This window comes from Anomaloglossus baeobatrachus, chromosome 3 (assembly GCF_048569485.1).
Source record: "Anomaloglossus baeobatrachus isolate aAnoBae1 chromosome 3, aAnoBae1.hap1, whole genome shotgun sequence".
Taxonomy (NCBI): domain Eukaryota; kingdom Metazoa; phylum Chordata; class Amphibia; order Anura; family Aromobatidae; genus Anomaloglossus; species Anomaloglossus baeobatrachus.
Window position 1 is genome coordinate 372,916,312 of NC_134355.1, and position 21,871 is coordinate 372,938,182.

General features: G+C 41.5%; 1 protein-coding gene across 1 annotated transcript in view; it reads left to right on the forward strand.

Moving 5' to 3' along the window:
* Positions 1-21,871, forward strand: part of SNAP91 (synaptosome associated protein 91) — a 198,609-nt gene that overhangs the window by 62,977 nt on the left and 113,761 nt on the right. Inside the window, exons 5-7 of the mRNA XM_075341499.1 lie at positions 254-341; positions 764-857; positions 13,507-13,618. Coding sequence (XP_075197614.1) covers positions 254-341; positions 764-857; positions 13,507-13,618 — 294 coding nt within the window. The remainder of the gene's footprint in view (positions 1-253; positions 342-763; positions 858-13,506; positions 13,619-21,871) is intronic.

Here is a 21,871-nt window from a genome sequence, read left to right on the forward strand (position 1 = left end):
TTACGGGCTGAAGTACCTTTCTACTATAGTTTGCCACTTATGTACCATACATTAAAGTGCATCTGCTAGGCTGCAGTCGGCCATACTCCCTCTAGTTGAGCGTTCCTCTTTATTCAGAAAGTTGGTGGCTCTTGGGTGTGTAAATAAATGCTATATGCTATATATATATATATATAATATTGTGCTGAAAATTTGCTATTTTTAGTACTAGTTTTGTGGTTTGAGTTGATATATTCCCCATTTGTATGTACAGTGCATGACTTGCCTTCTACTGATACTGATTTAGACTGTCGTAGCTTCAGAGTTGCACTTACCATTCTCCTGGTTTCAAAAGAAGCCTGGTGGATTCTATGATTGTATAATGCGATATTGTTCTCTGCTGCATTATGATGAGCTATTGCTTAGGAAAGGTACAACTAAATATAGCCCAGCATTGTTCTCTCTAGAACGGCCGTGGTGCACACTCATTTTGACTGCCACTCCATTTGAAGTCCTCACTCCATGTTAGAACAGAGTCATGCCCGCTGACCGCAAACATCGTCTATTCTGTGACCTGGTGCTAAATGTCCATTACTGGTAAAGCCCTTTAACCATGCAAATCACCAGAGCAAATTCTATACAGGCCGTGAACAAGCGGGGAATATAGAGAATACTTGCTGTGGAATAGCTTGGGCTTTACGATAATCTTATATAGTAATGCATTTGATCAGATTTATTATCTTTTGTAACTAACTAACTTTTTTTTTTTTTTTTTTTTTTGTAGTGCCGAAGGAGTGATGCGAACAATGGCACCAGAAAAGTTACTCAAGGGCATGCCGATACTACAGGGACAAATTGACGCTCTTCTCGAGTTTGATGTAAGTTGCCATCTTACTGACTCCTATCTACCCTATTTTACGCTTTTAAGACGCACCTGATTATAAGACTCACCCCCAAATTTGGTGACAGAAAAGAGATTTTTTTTTTTTTTTTTTTAATGTTAAATGGGGTCCGTCTTTAATGCCAGTGTCCATCTAACAAATCATATAGGGTATATGTCTCTTATAGTCCCCCTATCCTAAAATTAGCCCCCTTAATCTGTATATGGCCCCCTTATATTGAATATAGCCCCCCTTGTGCTGTCACACGTCCCCCTGTGATGCCACAAGTGTCCTATAGCTGGCACAGGTCTCTTAATAATAATAATAATAATAATAATAATAATAATAATAATAATAATATTTATTATTTATTCCTTTCTCTCCTTTTCATTGGGGGACACAGACTGTGGGTAGTATGGTGTCTCCAGGGGAGGCGTGACAATGGATTGAAAAAGTGTTAGCTCCTGCCCCCACAGCATATACCCTAGCTAGGCAGGAAACTAGCTCAGTTTTTTCTAGTATCAGCAGGGAGGCTGAGATGTCTGGCCTTACCCTACCAGGTGCCTCAGGCCAGCTTATTTTGTTTTTATTTATTTTGTTTTTTCTTATTCATTCTATTTTTGATTATGGGGCAATACCGGGGTGCCTTGCCCCGTTTTCCCCAGTGTACCGGCAGAGGAAACCTGGCGTGCACAAGCCGTCAGTCTTCCTCGCGCCCAAGTGGTCGGGTCTGCGTACCCCTCCAGGCTCCCTGGAAGCACCTCACACCAAGGTAGCTCCAGAGGGCTAAGCAGAGCCGAGGACCTGCTTCAGCCTTGAGCCGAAGATTCATCCCCGAGATCCCCGCATCCATCACCGACACGTCTTCAGACGGAGCCAGGAGCAAGTAGGGAGACGACGAGTCATCTGTCCCCTGCATCGAAACCGCCGCCTGGAAAGGCGCCGGTGGGGCGATGCAGGCCGTGATCCCGGGGAGCCTCATTAATTTAGCCCCAGACGTCGGCCTGCATTCTAGCAACGCCCCCTCTCATTGCTCTGGAAGCCGTTCCCTCACTCAGGAGCAGCTCCTTTTTGATTGGCCGTCACGCTTAGTCCCAGCCCTGAGACCAATCAGTCTCCGGGGGCCGTCTCTCTCCTCCATGCTGCTAGGAACACTGGACGCCATTTTCCACGTGGGGAGCAGACACTGGTGAAATCGCCTCCTTGGCTCTGCACTTCTGCACCACTGTATGCCTCTCTGCTCAGCGGTATATCGCTGTCTCTCTAGTGGTGTGTGCCTGCTGGTTAGCGGTGTATATCAGCTACTAGCAGAATATACTGGCTCTTCCTGCAGGTATATGCCGACTGTTTGACAGTATATACCATTTTGCTGTCGGTATATACCGACTGTGCATAGCAGTCACTTTATAATACTGCTAGTGGCTCCTCACTCATACTAACAGCGGCATATCCCTATATAGGGCTGTAAGACTCTGTTGCTGACATGCGTAACCGCAAGGGTGATGAAGCTTCCCAGGCGTCCTCTACGGACCTGTACTATGCTTGTACCACCTGTGGACGCTCGTTTTCTAATGGCCGAAGCTATCCACTATGCCGGGGCTGCGATGCCCCTATTACCTTGTCACAACAGACCCAGTTGCCGGACCAGGAGGCCGCGCAGGCTTTGGATTCTGCCCCGGCCACCGGCCAGGCAGCACCCCCGTCTGATGATGTTCTTCCTGCATGGGCTCTTCTAATGTCTAAAAAGATAGATGACCTTGTCACTCAGATATCCCAAACCTCAGGCAGCCTTACCCCGGCTCAGCTCCTTCAGAGGAGCCCGCCTGCTTCGTCTGGTCCTTCTTCCCCAGAACGTAAAAAGGCTGCTTCCAAGAGGCGCCATTGCGACCTCTACGCCTCTTCCGACTCGGACGATAGTCAGTCTGACCCGGGCTCTGTGACTTTTAGTAGTCACGATTCCCAAGACTGACTCTGATTCAGATGTCCCTTCCGAGTCTAGGCATATAGAAGACACACTAATTTTGGCTGTCAATCACTTTGTCGATTTCTGATAAGCCTCCGGACCCGACTTCTCAGTCGGCAATCAAGCAGGCCAAGAAGCCTCCTAAGTGCTTTGCCCAGGATCCGGTTTTTCGCAAATCGTGTCTAAACTGAGGGATCACCCTGATAGAAGGTTTAATAAAAAAAACCTTCTCTTCATTCGCTTATCCTTTTCCATCTGATATGTTATGTTATGTCCGTTTCAGACAGCGCGTCTCTCAAGGACTCGTCCGACCGCGCAGTTGATGCGGAGGTCAAGTCTATTTTCCAGGCTTCAGACTCCTCTTTTCGCCCCCTGTTTGCCTTGACATGGGTCGCGAGAGCTATGGGTGTGTGGAGTAAAAACCTACGCAGGATGCTTCGCTCTTCTAATATTCCTCCGGAGGCTTTTGAGATCCTTGATTTGATCTCCCTAGCCTCTAATTATTTTCTTCACGGCTCCCTAGATGCAGCTAGTTTGTCAGCCCTAACGGCAGCCAATGCTGTTTTTGCCCACAGAGTCCTGTGGCTAAAGATATGGAACGCGTGTGAAGTGCCTCCAAGAAATCCCTGTCCACACTCCCCTTCCATGGTCTTCGCCTGTTTGGAGAATCCCTGGACAAACTCATATCTGAGACGACGGGTGGAAAAAGTACCATTCTTCCACAAAAGCGGCCTGTATCCAGGAATTTTAAAAAATCTTCTTGGCGCAGGCAGTCCTTTTCGGCCCGGCTCCCAAAAACCTTCAGTTCAAGGATCGTCCCAACGCTCAGATCGAGGATCCGGCCCCTCAAGGGGCTCTTCTTGGCGTTCCCACTCCAAACAACCTAAACCTAAGGGACCTCGCCCTGCACAGGCTCCCTCAGCATGACGCCAGGTATCCCTCAGATCCTACTCCTGTTGGAGGGCGGCTTCTGCTTTTTTGGGATATCTGGCTAGACCACACTCACGATGCTTGGGTTCGAGAAATCGTCACCTCAGGTTACAAGATCGATTTCCAGTCCCTGCCGGCCAGCAGGTTTCTGCGTTCTCGTCTCCCAAAGTCCGAAACGCAAAGCCAGGCCTTATTTCAGGCCATAGCCTCGTTACAAAAAGCAAACGATATCATTCCAGTGCCCCTGGAACAGCGCGGCAAAGGTTTCTATTCAAACCTTTTTGTCGTTCCCAAAAAAGATGGCTCTGTCCGCCCTATCCTGGATCTCAAAAGACTGAAGAGATCCGTACGCATTCGGACCTTCCGAATGGAGTCATTGAGAGCAGTACTAGCCGCCATGGAACCGGAAGAATTCCTAGCCTCCATAGATGTTCAAGATGCTTATTTACACACTCCCATATGTGTGTCCTATCAACGGTTCCTTCGTTTTGCCGTAGGACACCGTCATTACCAATTCAGGGCCCTCCCCTTTGGACTGGCCACTGCGCCTCGGGTCTTCAAAAAGGTCATGGCGGCCGTCATGTCCATTTTGCATTGCACCCCAGAGCCGTTCTGGTCGTTCCCTATTTGGACGACCTACTTGTCAAGCGGAGCTCTCCTCAAGTTTGCTCAGAAAGCGTGCAGATATGCTTAGACACGCTGTCAAGGCTAGGGTGGCTTATCAACTTCAACAAGTTATCCCTCATTCCTCGTCAGCGCATCACCTTTTTAGGTATGCTGATAGACACGGCTCAGTCCCGGGTTTTTCTTCCAGAAGACAAGAGGTCTTCCCTCATCCGGGCCGCCCAATCCCTCCGCTCCCGCCGTCACACATCCCTTCGGAATGGGATGAGAGTGTTAGGCAAGATGGTGGCAGTCATGGAAGCTGTGTCCTTTGCCCAATTCCATCTGCGCCCTCTACAACTGGATCTTTTATCCTGCTGGGACAAGAATCCAGCTTCTCTAGACCGGTCAGTCTGCTTATCTCGGACTGCGCTCCACTCCCTCGTCTGGTGAACTCAAATCTCATCCCTATCTCAAGGGAAGTCCTTCCGCCCTGTCCACTGGCAAGTAGTCACGACAGATGCCAGCCTCATAGGCTGGGGAGCGGTGTTTCTTCACCACACTGTTCACGGACGCTGTTCTCCCTCCGAACGCTCCCTTCACATCAACGTTCTAGAGATCAGAGCCATATTTTTGGCCCTTCAGAACTTTCAGCCCTTGCTATTGGGTCTCCCTGTTCGGATCCAGTCAGACAAAGCCACGGCTGTGGCTTTCATCAACCGTCCGGGAGGAACTCTCAGCAGGGCAGCAATGAAAGAAGTATCCAGGATTCTTCTTTGAGCAGAGATGCACATTCCCATTATTTCAGCTGTCCATATTCCGGGAGTAAACAATGGGCCGCAGACTTTCTCAGCAGACAGGGTCTAGCGGCAGGGGAATGGTCACTCCACGACGAAGTGTTCCATCAGATCACTCTTCGTTGGGGACTCCCAGATGTGGACCTCATGGCGTCTCGGATGAACGCCAAGGTACGTCCCTTCATATCCCGGTCGAGAGACCCGCTAGCGCTCAGCTCAAACGCTCTAGTCTTCCCATGGTCGCAGTTTCTCCTGCCCTACATCTTCCCTCTGTTTCCGCTCATTCCGAGAGTAATCAAGAAAATCAAGGCGGAGGGAATTCCCGTGATCCTCGTGGCCCCGAACTGGCCCGGGAGAGCCTGGTACCCAGAGCTTCTCCAACTTCTCAGCGACATTCCCTGGTGTCTCCCCGACCGCCCGGATCTTCTGTCGCAAGGTCCAATATTCCACCAGACTACAGCACAGCTGCATTTGACGGCGTGGCGCTTGAATCCTTGATTCTAGCCAAGTCAGGTCTTTCTTCTAAGGTAGTTCATACCATGCTTAATGCTGGGAAGCCCTCCTCCGCCAGTATTTATCACAGGACCTAGAAGACCTATCTTTCCTGGTGTGACCGTCATCACCAGTCGCCCCTTGTTTTTTCAATCCCTGATGTGCTTGCCTTTCTGCAAGATTGTCTGGACTCGGGACTAGCCCTCAGTACACTTAAAGGTCAAGTTTTTGCCTTGTCAATTTTTTTTACAGAAGCAGCTGGCTTCTCGCCCTCAGGTCCGTACCTTTCTTCAAGGGGTAGCGCATTTGGTCCCTCCTTATCGCCATGCCTTAGATCCCTGGGATCTGAATCTGGTTCTCGGAGCTCTTCAGCTTCCTCCTTTCGAACCTTTAAGAGAAATCTCTCTTCAACGTCTCTCTTGGAAGGTTGCCTTTTTAGTCGCCATTACCTCTATCAGACGAGTGTCCGAACTGGCGGCCCTTTCCTGTCGCTCACCTTACCTGATATTCCATCACGATAAGGTGGTCCTTCGGCCTTCCCCCGCCTTTCTTCCGAAGGTCGTATCTTCTTTCCACTTGAACGAAGACATTGTGTTGCCGTCATTCTGTCCGGCCCCGGTTCACTCCTTTTTGAAAAATCCCTTCACACTCGTAGATCCGCAGAGCCCTAACAAGATATAATCTCCAGAACAGCGCCGTTGCGCGAGTCCGATGCCCTCTTCGTCCTCTCAGAAGGACACAAAAAGGGCAACCAGGCTTCTAAATCCACGATTTCTCGATGGATCAGGACTGCCATCTGTGAGGCATACAAAGCACGAGGTTCTGTTCCCCCTCAATCTGTGCGGGCCCACTCTACGCGAGCAGTGGGTGCTATCCGCCATCAGGCTTCGGCGGCCCAACTTTGCAAGGCCGCTACCTGGTCCAGTGTGCACACGTTTACAAAATTCTACAGAGTGCATACTCATGCCTCCGCGGATGCTGATCTTGGAAGACAAGTTCTGCAGGCGGCAGTGGCCCATTTATAAGTGGCCACTGCTCGGTTTCTTGACAGTGTTGATATGTGTTCACTGCAGTTGCAGTTGTTAGTCAGCTCTTAGTCTGACGTTATACACTGTTAATAGTTCAGTTCCCACCCAGGGACTGCTTTGGGACGTCCCACTGTCTGTGTCCCCCAATGAAAAGGCGAGAAAGGAAATGACATTTTTGTGTACTCACCGTAAAATGTCTTCCTTGGAGCCTTTCATTGGGGGACACAGCTCCCACCCTTGTGGTTTTGGTTGTCCTTCTCCTACTGCTTTTACACCAAACTGAGCTAGTTTCCTGCCTAGCTAGGGTATATGCTGTGGGGGCAGGAGCTAACACTTTTTCAATCCATTGTCACGCCTCCCCTGGAGACACCATACTACCCATTGTCTGTGTCCCCCAATGAAAGGCTCCAAGAAAGACATTTTATGGTGAGTACACAAAAATGTCATTTTATACAAGTTTCAATGGACAGACTAGTACAGAGGGAAGAGGGCCCTGCCCTTGTGTGCTTACATTCTAAAGAATTTTGGGGAGGAGACAGTAGGTGGGGTGTAGGTTGGGCGGCAGCTCCGTACGGTGGTGGGGCGGCAGCTCCGTACGGTGGTGGGGCAGTGGGGTCATTGAAGACTATAGGCATTACTATAGCTGGCACACATCCCCTACAGCTGGCACAGGTCTTCTATTGCTGGCACACAGCCGCCTGTGTTTGATATGGCCCCCATGCTGCTGCTCATAGCAAAATAAACACTTTACTTTATCTTCTCCAGCGCTGTAATCCTTCGTGTCTCCCTCCGTGCTGCTGAGCTCCTGCACTTCCTGGTTCTCGGTGTCGGTCATGTGATCGGCACAGCAGAGTGACATGATCTCTGCGTGCCTCATCACAGCGGCAGCAGTGAGATCGGGGAGACACGCTGGAGGAGGTAAGTAAAGCTTTTTTTATTTTAGGATGGGCAGCAGCATGGGGGCCATATCTTACATGGGGGGGAGGGGAAGGCATGTGCGATCGAAGGGGGGGCGCAGGCAGATATATGCGCCGCTCCCCCAGCTCATCGCCGCGGTGCGGTTTCAGCACCATGGTGATGGACAGCGGCAATGCATATTATATGAGCGGGAGCAGGAGATCTAACGCTGCCTCCTGCAGCCTCTACCAGCACCGCTCCAGAGTTGCCCCCACCTCCCCTGGACCCATATATTCGGATTATAAGACGCACCCCCTACTTTCCCCCAAAATTTGTGGGAACAAAGGTGCATCTTATAAAGCAAAAATTACGGTACTTTATAGCTAGGCGGATGTTAGTACATTAGTGATAGACACTGCTCCTGTTGATGTGATACATGGCACACCATTACAGTAGATACATTAAATCCTTGAATAACAGCTGATGGTGACGTCTGACTGCAGTCCTGCTATTGCCACATATTAATGCCATCCTTCACAATGACCCTATATAGAGGCCTATTACCAGCTCTAAAAAAACGTTATGCATTGCAGCTGGTTAATTGACTATTAGCATTGTCTTTCCTCATAGTATGTGACTGCAGATTTCTAGGTGTATGGTGTGAAATGCTATGTTTAGATTACAGAAGCTCCTAGTAGGGGGTAAAGTTGTGGCAAACTGCAGTAGAGAAGTAGTGGTGTTTCTGTATTTTTTTTCTATTGAGCTTATTTTCTGTATAGCGAACGCTCTAAGCCAAATACTCAAATATTGGATATGCCTTTTTTTAAATGGCAATTAAAATAGTCTTAATAAAGATTATTTGTAATCCCATGACTGAAGAATGCAGGCAAAACGAGTTTCCATATCTGTAGCCCCGCAGAACGAGAAGCCAAAAGCTAGTTTAAAAGGATGGTCACAATCATTAAAATTGTGCCCTTTTGCTATTAAGGGTTCGCTCACGCTGGCATATAACTTAGAAGAGTGCAGCACTAAGGGTCTTGCACCCATGTTATTCAATGAGGCAGTGCAGATCTGAGATCGATATTTTTTTATTTATTTTTTTTGGCTGTATTTTTGTCTGAGGAAAAATCACTGCATGCTGCGAGTGGACACCACTTCAGACGAGACTCGTCAATGCGAATCTGAGTGCGAACCCCCCCCCTTCCCAAAACTGATGTCACACGGACAGTCTTGGTGGCATCCGTTTTTTTTTACGGATACATGATCGTTCTGTAGCATAGAACACTGTAAATGGTCCTGTAAATGATTTATCAAATAGTTGCGGAAAAAAAACGTATTGCATACGGCGGCTTGAGGAGAAAAAAATTGCACACTCGCATGACCTAATAAACTGATTTCACTTGTACTACTTTTTTGGAAAACTTGGTGGCTTCAGCTGGTGAGACATACCCTAAAGACTTGAAGCAGTAACTGCAGTGAAAGGTGGTCCTACAAAGTATTGCCTCTAGAGAGCTGAATACAAAAGCACATCATAGTTGCCAGATTTTAATTTTTATTATAATTAGAAAACAATGTATAATTTCCTTAACATTTCACAAACACTTGCTGCTTTGTGTTGGTATATCGCATAATATATTTGTTTGTTTGTGGGTGTAACATGGAAATGTTCATGGGATATGACTACTTTTTCAAGGCACTGCATATCAATTTACTCAGCTGCCCCAGCTCTAGAACAAGCCGACACTCGCATACATCAGATTGCTCACACTCATCACATCCGGCGATACTGGTAGTTTTCGGCCAGCAGGAGAACCTGGAAAGCGGTGAAATGTGGTGCGACGAATCTGTGGTAGAACACCTAGAGGGGGTGTCTCTGTGGGTGTCTCTGTGGGTGTCTCTGTGGGTGTCTCTGTGGGTGTCTCTGTGGGTGTCTCTGTGGGTGTCTCTGTGGGTGTCTCTGTGGGTGTCTCTGTGGGTGTCTCTGTGGGTGTCTCTGTGGGTGTCTCTGTGGGTGTCTCTGTGTGGGTGTCCGTTCCACCACAGGTCTTCCCACTAGGTGTCTGGTAAGTATGATTGCAGGCTCTTTTTTGTCTTTCTTCTCTTTTGGGGGTGTCTGCTTTCTATAATTTAGGCTATGTGCGCACTAGAGCTTTTTACCCGCGGATTTACCCGCGGATTTGCCGCGGAAATTTCTTGAGAAATGTCTGCAATCTTTGTGCAGACATTTCCCAGCAAATTCTATGGAAAAAAAAAATAGCTGTGCGCACTGGTGCGGATTTTTCTCAAGAAATTTCCGCGAGAAGAATTTCTCGAGAAACTTTCTTGAGAAAATGAACATGTCCATTATTTCCGCAGGTACCCTGCGGATTTCGGCACTACAGACTGCAGAAATCCGCAGGGAACCACCCGCGGGAAAATCGCGGCTATTCAGCGGGCTAATCCGCGGCAAATCCGCATGCGGATTTGGTGCGGATTTTTTCCGGAGGTCCGGAAATCTTTCACTCCCAGAAGTTTCTCGAGAAATTTTCTTGAGAAACTTCACATTTCTAGTGCGCACATAGCCTAAGTGTCCTGCAATATTTCTTAACTTTTTTTAGCTGCATGGACACTTCATTATTGAACCGCAAATGGGGCTTATTTTCGGGGTAGGCCTTGTATTGAAGCGTTATGCAAAAAATGCTAAAAATTCCTTCTAGGGCTTATTTTCATGGTAGGGCTTATTTTCGGGAAAACACATTTCGGGAAAAGACATTTACCAAATGTCTACTTTTACATCAGCACCTTTTTTTTTTTTTTTTTTTTTTTTTTTTTTTTTTTTTTTTTTAGGACATTAGAAGGGTTCAAAGGTTATCAGCAATTTCAAATTTTTCAAACAAAAGTTACAAAACCAATTTTTTTTTTTAGGGATGTCACATTTGAAATGACTTTGAGAGGCCTAAGTGACAGAAAATACCCAAAAATGATACCATTCTAAAAAATTGTACCCCTCAAACTGCTCACCACCACATTTAATAAGTTTATTAACTTTTGATGTACTTCACAAGAATTAAAGCAATATGGAAGGAAAAAATTAAAAGTTCAACTTTTTCCCATAAAAATGTTACTTTAGCTCCAAATTTTGCATTTTAATAAGGATAATAAGAGACAATGGACTGTACAATTTGTTCTGCAATGTCTCCTGTGTACGCTGATACCCTGTATGTGGTGAAAACTACAGTTTGGGCGCAGACTTCGGAATTGTTTGCAGATATGTCACATTTGCAAAGCCATTGAGGTTTTAAAACAGTAGAAACCACCCACAAAGTGACCCCGTTTTGGAATTTATCTAGGGATGTAGTGATTTTTCCTGGTATGTGAATTTTAGAACATGGTGGCATGTGAGTTGTGTACAGTACGTCAAGTCGTGCAATAAATTAGGTAAAAAAAATTAATAATCCATGGATGAATGGTAGACTATGAAAGTCTTTTATGCACAAGCCATGTTTGTTTGGGCAGGTCTCACACTGAAAAATGGTGTTTACTGTAACCTTGTCTTGAATACGGTATGTAGTTCAGTTCTGGGCACCGGTGTATGGAACGTATGTCGTGGAGTTAGTGCAGAAAGCGCCGTAAAACAGATAAAGGGCATGGAGGATCAATGTTATGAGGAAAACCTAAATTAATTAAATTTAATTTAGTCATGAGAAGAAATGTCTAAGAAAGGACTTAATTGACTTGTAAAAGTAAGTAAATAAATAAATGGCTCATACAAAAAATATGGTCAAAAGTGGTTTCATTCAAAAGCCCTTCAAGGAGACAAGACGCCGCTCCCTCCATCAGGAGTTAGACATGTTCAATCTCCAGAGGAGATCAGCCTTCTTTACCGTAAGAACTATTAATCTGTGGAATACTCTACCCCAAGAGATGGTCAAACCGGGAACCGTTGATGGTTTATATAGTTACATAGGTTGCAAATAGACCTAGGCCCATCTAGTTCAGCCTTTCTCCACCAATTATACATTTTCACTAAATCAGTTATAACCAACAATGTTGTGTGAAGAAAATCATCCAGTCCTTTTTTAAAAGCTGTTAGAGCAGTCAGATTGTGGAATGCCCTACCACAAGAGGTAGTAATGGCAGATGCTATAAGTGTAAAGAACCCTTTCCTATTTAGCTGCCGGAATCGCTTTTATTCCACCCGCAGTGTATGCCCCCTGGTTCTTATTCCTTCCAAAGACAATACTAAGTCACGTGCCAGTCTTTTTGTATTGACCACACATGTATTTATACAGATAAATGAGATCTCCTCTGAGATGTCGTTAGTTTTTTTTGTTTTTTTTTTTGTTTTTTTTCTGCCAAGCTAAACAAATGCAACTTATTCAACCTCTAATCATATGGGAAGCCTTCGATTTCTTGCAATAATCTGGTTGCCCACCTTTGAACTGACTCTAACTTCTGAATATTCTTTTTAAAATGTGGAGCCCAAAACTGGATCCATATTCCAGATGTGGCCTTACAAGTGATTTATAGAGGGGTAACAATACATTGGGATCTAATCTCTCTTTATATACACCCTAAAATCTTGTTTGCTTTTGCAGCTTCTGCCTGACATTGAGTGCTGCTGCTCATTCTATTTGTGATAAGAATACCCAAGTCCTTCTCCTGTTCCGTAGTTTACTTCCATTTAATGTATACGCAGTTATAGGATTACTCCATCCTAGGTGCATTACTCTACATGTATCAACATTAAATCTCGTTTGCCAAGTATCTGCCCATTCTGACATCTTATCCAGATCTTTTGTAATATTGTACTATCAAGGTCTGTTTTTAATATCCTACATAGTTTGGTGTCATCAGCAAAGACTGACACTTTACTATCAATCCCATCCACAAGGTCATTAATAAAGTTTAAAAATAATCGGTCCTAGCACAGATCCCTGCGGCACCCCACTGCTGACTATAGCCCATTTAGAGACTGTACCATTTATGACTACGGTTTTGTATGTTTTAGCCAATTCCTTACCAATCTGCTTATAGTTTCCCTTAGTGCTTACTTCTGGAACTTCATTTTAAAACTGTGTTTGTTTTTTTTTTTTGTTTATTTTTCTAGAAGAAAATTACATAACTTCACACATTTACAAACTTTTTATTTTTTGACTGGTCCTGTGGATCAAGAGGGAAAGATCACCTCATGTTTGGGGCGGACTAGATCATGCATTATGGTTGTACATCTCTCCAATTCCCTCTACCCTTTCTGATTGCTCAGTTTTAACTTTGATGGCCGTGTCTCTTTTTTTTTTTTTTTTCTCCAACCGTTTTAACTATAACTATTTGGGCACCTTTTTTACATCACTTTTGAAAGTTCTGCTGTACCTTGCTCTTCTTCGCTCTTCTTCCTTCCCATTCCACAATTCACTTGACATCTTGCTGTTAGGATTTATCTATTATTTTATGGGTAATGACTGTTTTTCTGCGTAGGAGCATGTTGTTGTTTCTGAGAATGCCATCTACATGGGAACATGATTGGTAATGATGTATTGCAGGGGCCATAATGGCAGATTGTTATTCACATCATTAAACCTGGGGAGTCTTTTATGTATGAGCAATCATGTGCTAACCTGCAAGTCTTTATGTATGAGTAGTAATGTGCTGTCTCTGCTTCTAGCCAATTAGCTTGTATTCAGACACAATATACATTTCTACCAACCTTATGGATTGAACCCAGCGTGGATACAGGAACATTTTTATAAATTTATCCTTCTTGTAATGTAGCAGTAGCTTATAGGTTAAAAATCTGTTACCCATGCAATAGTCTATGCACTACTTTTTTTTGTTATTTTGCGTTAAATTTTGTCAAGGTTTTTATGTGACTGTCATGTCTTATGTTACCTTTACCTATGCTGGGTGCTATGTTAATCTTATTCCATTTTTTTTTTTTTTTTTTTTTTTTTTTGCAGGTTCACCCTAATGAACTGACCAATGGTGTTATAAATGCTGCTTTTATGCTTCTTTTTAAAGATCTTATCAAGTTGTTTGCATGTTATAATGATGGAATAATTAATTTATTGGGTGAGTATGTGCAGATGGTGTAGTTCAGCTGCCTCTAATCTATAGCCACTGTTTGGGGACATTTTATTTAATTTTTATTGTATTTATGGCTAAAACAAAATCACTTTTACAATGTGTTTTTTTTTTTTATTACAATTTTTGCAGTTTGGTTTTGGCATTTTGTTTCTCTGCGCATTCAACTTTAATGTACCCTGTGGCCATAAATAGGCTAAGATGAGGTCAGAAAATGACAGCTACAAAACTCCTCATGGGAACTTTTGCCGAAGGCCACGTAAACACGTTGAATATTTGATTACCGTAAGTCCTGGGTAAAAAAAAAAAACTCACCAGAAGAAAAACATAATAAAAGCAGATGCTCCACTTCTTTATTTTTTTTTAACCACTTCTGGTTTTGGTTACAAGTAATGAGGTAAAAAAAAAAAATCGCCAAATACTTCATGTGCGCATGTGGGTGTAGACTGTTTTTAGAATCTGTAAGTGAGCTCACTTAAAGGTAACCTGTCACGTAGAAAAATGATATTAAACTAAGATATGGGGTTAATCTACAGGTTAATAGCTAATTCTAAACCTGTCCGGTTCCTGCACGTTAAATCCCACTGCCGGGAGGAAAAGATCATGAATCCCCCCCCCCCCCCCATGCAATGTTCGGATTCGGTCATGGCGGCGGCACTGGTGCAGGTTCACTCACCACTATGTATATGGAGAATGGCGGCTATAACCGTGCTCCTGCACTAACTGAAAGCCGCTCTGCATTAGAACCAGCTGTCAGTCAGTACAGAGGACGGACGTTGCTACAGCCGCCATTCTCTATACACACAGTGGTGACTCAACTAGCGCCGCCTCCATAACTGACTCCGAACGGTGCCGGGGGCATTAACGTGTTTGGGTTTTTTTTCCCTCCCGGCAGTGGGGTTTAATGTGCAAACGCTGGGCAGGTTTAGAATGCTAATGAGGCTAGTCACAGTGACGTATGACTCACACGAGTGCAATTAGAGAAAATCTCACATTGATTTGGCCCCATGTAAGACAATGCTGGAGCTCACATCTGCTTGTTTTTCCTCTGCCCTAATCGGACTGAGGAAAAAAATCGCATTCTGCGATTTTTTTTTTTTTTTTTTTTTTTTTGTCTGCAAGTCTCGGATTGCTTGCACCCATACATGTCTGTGGGTGCGATAGAAACATCGGACTACGCTTCGATGAAATCTGAGTGCAGTGTGATATATCTACAGGCTGATAATGGAAGCGATCACTCTCTCCCTCTCCGCAGCTGTGATCCAATTGCAAGATCGGATCACAGTTGCATGACACTTGGCTCACGCTCGTAGCAGAGCGGAAGCCGAGGATCATTAGCATTTCTCATCCAATGCTCTCACATTGGATTCTATACACTAGTGTGACTACAGCCTAACCTGCAGATTACTCCCATATCTCAGTTTAATAGCATTTTTCCACGTGACAGGTTCCCTTTAATTCTGTTAGCGCTGCTTCACAAACTGACCAGCATTTCAGTCTATATAATGGCCACTGGTGGAGGAATAGTGACCAGATGGGTCCATCAACTTTCTCCAATTGTGAAACCCCTCACAGAGAAAAGCTGCTTTTCTGTTGGAGGAGGCTGATGGACCGGTCTGGTCACATGTTCCCCCATCAGCAATCATTATATAGGCAGCAGTGCTGTTTTGTAAGGAAAGCTGCACAAACAAAATAGTGGCCGACTAAAATCCAATCCCAACTGCAAAAATTTATATGGCAAAATAGGAAATCTAGAATTTCTAAAAACCTACTATTCAAACAAACAAAATGGAGGCATTGGATTACCCAACATACAGTCAAATTACTTAACTTATTGAAACAAACCCAAAATACATTACTTGAGGAACTAAACAATAGCTGGATGTTCTTAGAAAAATTCTTCTCTTGCAATAAAAAGAAAGATATATATATATATATATATAATATACTTCTAGCATACTTAATTAAAACCAACAAAAAGTTACCAACTAATAACGCAGAAATTAAAGCTTGGAGAGAATTGCAAAAATCTCTAATAAAACAAGGATACTTAATGAACGAAATTAAAGACCTAACTATAGACACTTTAGAAATAATAATTCCAAGAATCAAAATATCAGATTGCAAAAAATACAGAATAACCTACCTAACTGACATAATAGAGAACGATAACATTATCCCCTTTGATGTCCTGAGTGTAAGACACCAATTACCAACAACCGTAAAGAGTAAATGGAACCGCATCATAGATTTTGTTCAACAAACCCATCTTATGTCTACAAAAATTCCTAAAACCATTATAAATTTACTTAACAACCCAACAAACATCAGCTTTTGGAGGACCAGTTACATATACTCAATACTAAATGATTACAAATTTAAGAAACTGGAAAAGAGGAATGACATTTCCAACTAATAGATGGAATCTGCTCTAGATAAAGGTCACATCTAACTAAGCGACATTGCTGCTAAGTCACGGTTTTTGTGACGCAACAGCTATCTTGCTAGCTATGTCGCTGTGTGTGACATCCAGCAACGACCTGGCCCCCTGCTGTGAGGTCGTCTGTCGTTGCTGAATGTCCTGGACCATTTTTTTGGTCGTTGCTCTCCCGCTGTGAAGCACACATCGCTGTGTTTGACAGCGAGAGAGCAACAATCTGAATGTGCAGGGAGCTGGCTTCTGCGGACGCTGGTAACCAAGGTGCACATCGGGTAACCAAGCAAAGGCTTTGCTTGGTTACTCGATATTTACCTTTTGGTTACCAGCGTCCGCAGCTTCTAGAAGCCGGCTCCCTGCACACGTAGCCAAGGTACACATCGAGTTACTAAGCAAAGCGCTTTGCTTAGTAACCCGATGTGTACTATGGTTACCAAGCACAGTGTCGTTACACGGGTGGCTGGTGGATGATCTCTGATCACTGTGGAGATCTGCCTGTTTGACAGCTCACCAGCGACCATGTAGCGACGCTCCAGCGATCCCTGCCAGGTCAATCGCTGGTGGGATCGCTGGAGCGTCGCTAAGTGTGACGGTACCTTAACACTTTTGGGCCTGTCACACACAGAGATAAATCTGCGGCAGATCTGTGGTTGCAGTGAAATTGTGGACAATCAGTGCCAGGTTTGTGGCTGTGTACTAATGGAACAATATGTCCATGATTTCACTGCAACCACAGATCTGCCAAAGATTTATCTCTGCATGTAAAGTGGCCTTTACTCCAACTCGTCTTGTGCATCTTTACAAGAAACATATTTTAAGATATGTGCTGAGTGATATTATATCCCACAAAAGCTAAATAGGTTCTCTATAACAAACTCTGAAATGTTATGGAGAAATTGTGGTGAAAAGGGAACTACTCAAGATATTCTGGAGCTGTCCAAAATTGAATAACTTATGAAGCGATGTAGAGATACTCCTCCATAATGTGACTTCAAATAAAATTAGTCTTACAGTGGAATTAGTTTTATTATCCATCGGCCTAGATGAATTTAATCTGAATTGTAGACACATCACATCACATGTCACATCATCCAAGTGATAAAAAAAATTTCTAGCAGCCAACTGGAAAAACGACAAAGTTCCATCTATGCATGAAATACGGTAATAGTCTCTTCACGCCATATAGTGTGTGTCCACTGCCATTAACTTGAGAACGGCGGCAGCTATAGGCATAGAAGTGGTGTCTCGGTATAGTAAAGTAGCCATGCGCTACGCAATGAAATCGCCTATAGTGCCACCTGGTGGAAAACAATGGAGGTAGCATTTTTATCTCAAACGGAACGAGAGAGAGAGAGAGAGAGTGAATTACAAAGTTGTAGGGCATCATCAATTCAATATGAATCGACACCTTGCATAGAGAAATGCTATGATTAGAAACGTGTAAAACTCACAAGGCTGCGGACGTGAAGCGATACCTTATGGAGACCTTCCTACAAGTCATTGGGTATGGTGTCTGCGTGGAGTGTCCTCCACGGTCACCTGACCTGACCCCATTGGACTTCTTTCTGTGAGGTCCCATCAAACAGCAGGTGTATGCGACCCCTCCACCAACATTGCAGGACCTACGGCGACGTATCACAGATGATTGTGCAAACGTGTCACCTACTATATTGCACAACGTGCAGCAAGATACAGTATGCTGTCCAGAGTCCAGATGTGCATTGCAGCTGACTGCCACTTTGAGCATCAAAGTTAAATGAGTGCCATATGCGTGACCAGCATTCAAGGTTTTGGAGGGGTCATGGGTTTCATATCATAGCATTTCTGTATGCAAGGTGTCAATTCATATTGAATTGATGTCCTACAATTTTTTTTTTTCTCTCTCATTCCGTTTTCGAGATAAAAATGCCAACTCTGTTGTTTTCCACCAGGTGGGGCTCTATAGCACATGGCTACTTTACTACACCTAGACACCACTTCTATGCCTATAGCTGCAGCCGTTCTCAAGTTAATGGCGGTGGACAGAATATGGGTGGATACACTGTGTACGAATATAAATTAGCATTAAAGGAGAAATCTTACACCAAATATTCAACAAGATGGTTGAAAAAAATTCACTCCAAATCTTAAATATCTTTCATCAAGGATTAAACATTTTATCTAGTTTTAAGGGTAATATAGAGTAATTCTTCCGTTTGTTTATCTTGAGATTTTTTTTGAAGTTTTAGAGTTGGACAAGTTTTATGTACGAAAATACAACTAAAAGTTAAGCAAATTTCAGAACTCCTTTTCCTACACAATTCTCCTCCCTTTTTGTTTTTGGGTTTTTTTTCTTTCCTCCCCTCATCCTTCCCCCTCCCTTTTTAAATGTTAAACTTCTATAGACTCGACTATAATTTGTTACTTATTTTCCATGTTGTCAACATAACTTTTAAAAATTGCATTACACTTTTATAAGGGTATGTGCGCACGTTGCTTACTGCCGTGACAAATATTCTGCAGCGATTTGGCAGTGCATGTGCGCTTCAAATCACTGCAGAAACACTGCGTAATGGATGCAGTGTGTCTGTAGAATAGATGCTGAATTCATGCGCTCGGGATGCAGCCTCTCCCATACAGAGTGGGAGCAGCATCCAAAGTGCACGAAAGAAGTGACATGTTGCTTTTTTTAGCGCAGCGATTTGGATAATTTCAGCATGCAAATCACTGCGCTCTCAAACGCAACGTGCGGATGGATTATGCACAATCTTCATAGATTTTGCTGGGGACGCAGGACTCATGCTTTTACGTTGCAGTGCAATACGCAGCGTAAGCGCATGAAATTACGCGCAGTACACACACAGCCTAAAATCAATAAAGTATACAAAATCGTGGCCGACTTCTTAACTGTCAGAATGATCTATCCAATGGGTTCTCAGATAAGCAGGAGAGTTTGTAACACTTTCTGTTACAGATATATATATATATATTATATGCATGCATACATACACACATACACACATATACATGTATACACATACACACATATATACATGTATACACACATATATACATGTATACACACATATATACATGTATACACATACACACATATATACATGTATACACATTATATATATATATATATATATATATAATATACACACACATATATAATATATATATGTGTGTGTGTGTGTGTGTGTGTGTGTGTGTGTGTGTATGTGTATGTGTATATATACATACATATATACACACACATATACATATATATATATGTGTGTGTGTGTATATATGTCTGTATGTGTATACATGTATATATGTGTGTATGTATATATGTGTATGTGTGTATGTATGCATGCATATAATATATATATATATTATATGCATGCATACATACACACATACATATACACATACACACATACATATACACATACACACATATATACATGTATACACATACACACATATATACATGTATACACATACACACATATATACATGTATACACATACACACATATATACATGTATACACATACACACATATATACATGTATACACATACACACATATATACATGTATACACATACACACATATATACATGTATACACATACACACATATATACATGTATACACATACACACATATATATATACATGTATACACATACACACATATATATACATGTATACACATACACACATATATATACATGTATACACATACACACATATATATACATGTATACACATACACACATATATATACATGTATACACATACACACATATATATACATGTATACACATACACACATATATATACATGTATACACATACACACATATATATACATGTATACACATACACACATATATATACACGTACACACATACACACATATATACACGTACACACATACACACATATATACACGTACACATATATATATATATGTGTATACATGTATATATGTGTGTATGTGTATACATGTATATATGTGTGTATGTGTATACATGTATATATGTGTGTATGTGTATACATGTATATATGTGTGTGTGTATGTATGCATGCATATAATATATATATATTATATGCATGCATACATACACACATACATATACACATACACACATATATACATGTATACACATACACACATATATACATGTATACACATACACACATATATACATGTATACACATACACACATATATACATGTATACACATACACACATATATACATGTATACACATACACACATATATACATGTATACACATACACACATATATACATGTATACACATACACACATATATATACATGTATACACATACACACATATATATACATGTATACACATACACACATATATATACATGTATACACATACACACATATATACACGTACACACATACACACATATATACACGTACACATACACACATATATACACGTACACATATATATATATATATGTGTATACATGTATATATGTGTGTATGTGTATACATGTATATATGTGTGTATGTGTATACATGTATATATGTGTGTATGTATATATGTATGTGTGTGTGTGTGTGTGTGTGTGTGTGTGTGTGTATGTATGCATGCATATAATATATATATATATTATATGCATACATACACACATATACACATACACACATATATACATGTATACACATACACACATATATACACACATATATATATATATACACACATATATATATGTGTGTGTGTGTATATATGTGTAAAATATATATATATATGTGTAAAATATATATATATATACACACACACAATATTATATTATATATATGTATACATATATATATACATATATATATATGTGTATACATATGTATATACATATATATATATATATATATATATATATATATATATATATATATATATATATATATATATATATATATATATATATGTATACACATATATATATATGTATATATATATGTATACATATATATAATATAATATTGTGTGTGTGTATATATATATATATTTTACACATATATATATATATATTTTACACATATATACACACACACATATATATATGTGTATATATATATATATATATATATATATATATATATATATATATATGTGTGTATATATGTGTGTATGTGTATACATGTATATATGTGTGTATGTGTATATGTGTGTATGTATGCATATAATATATATATATATATTATATGCATGCATACATACACACACATACACACACACACACACACATACATATATACATACACACATATATAAATGTATACACATACACACATATATACATGTATACACATACACACATATATACATGTATACACATATATATATATATATGTGTACGTGTATATATGTGTGTATGTGTGTACGTGTATATATGTGTGTATGTGTATACATGTATATATGTGTGTATGTGTATACATGTATATATGTGTGTATGTGTATGTGTATATGTATGTGTGTATGTATGCATGCATATAATATATATATATATATTATATGCATGCATACATACACACATACACATATATACATACACACATATATACATACATACATATATACATACACACATATATACATGTATACACATACATACATATATACACACACACATATATATATGTATATGTGTGTGTATATATGTATGTATGTGTGTGTATATCTATCTATCTATCTATCTATCTATCTATCTATCTATCTATCTCTATCTATCTTTTATATTATATTATATTATATTAATTTTTTTGTACTTTTCTGAGCGCTTGTCAGCTTA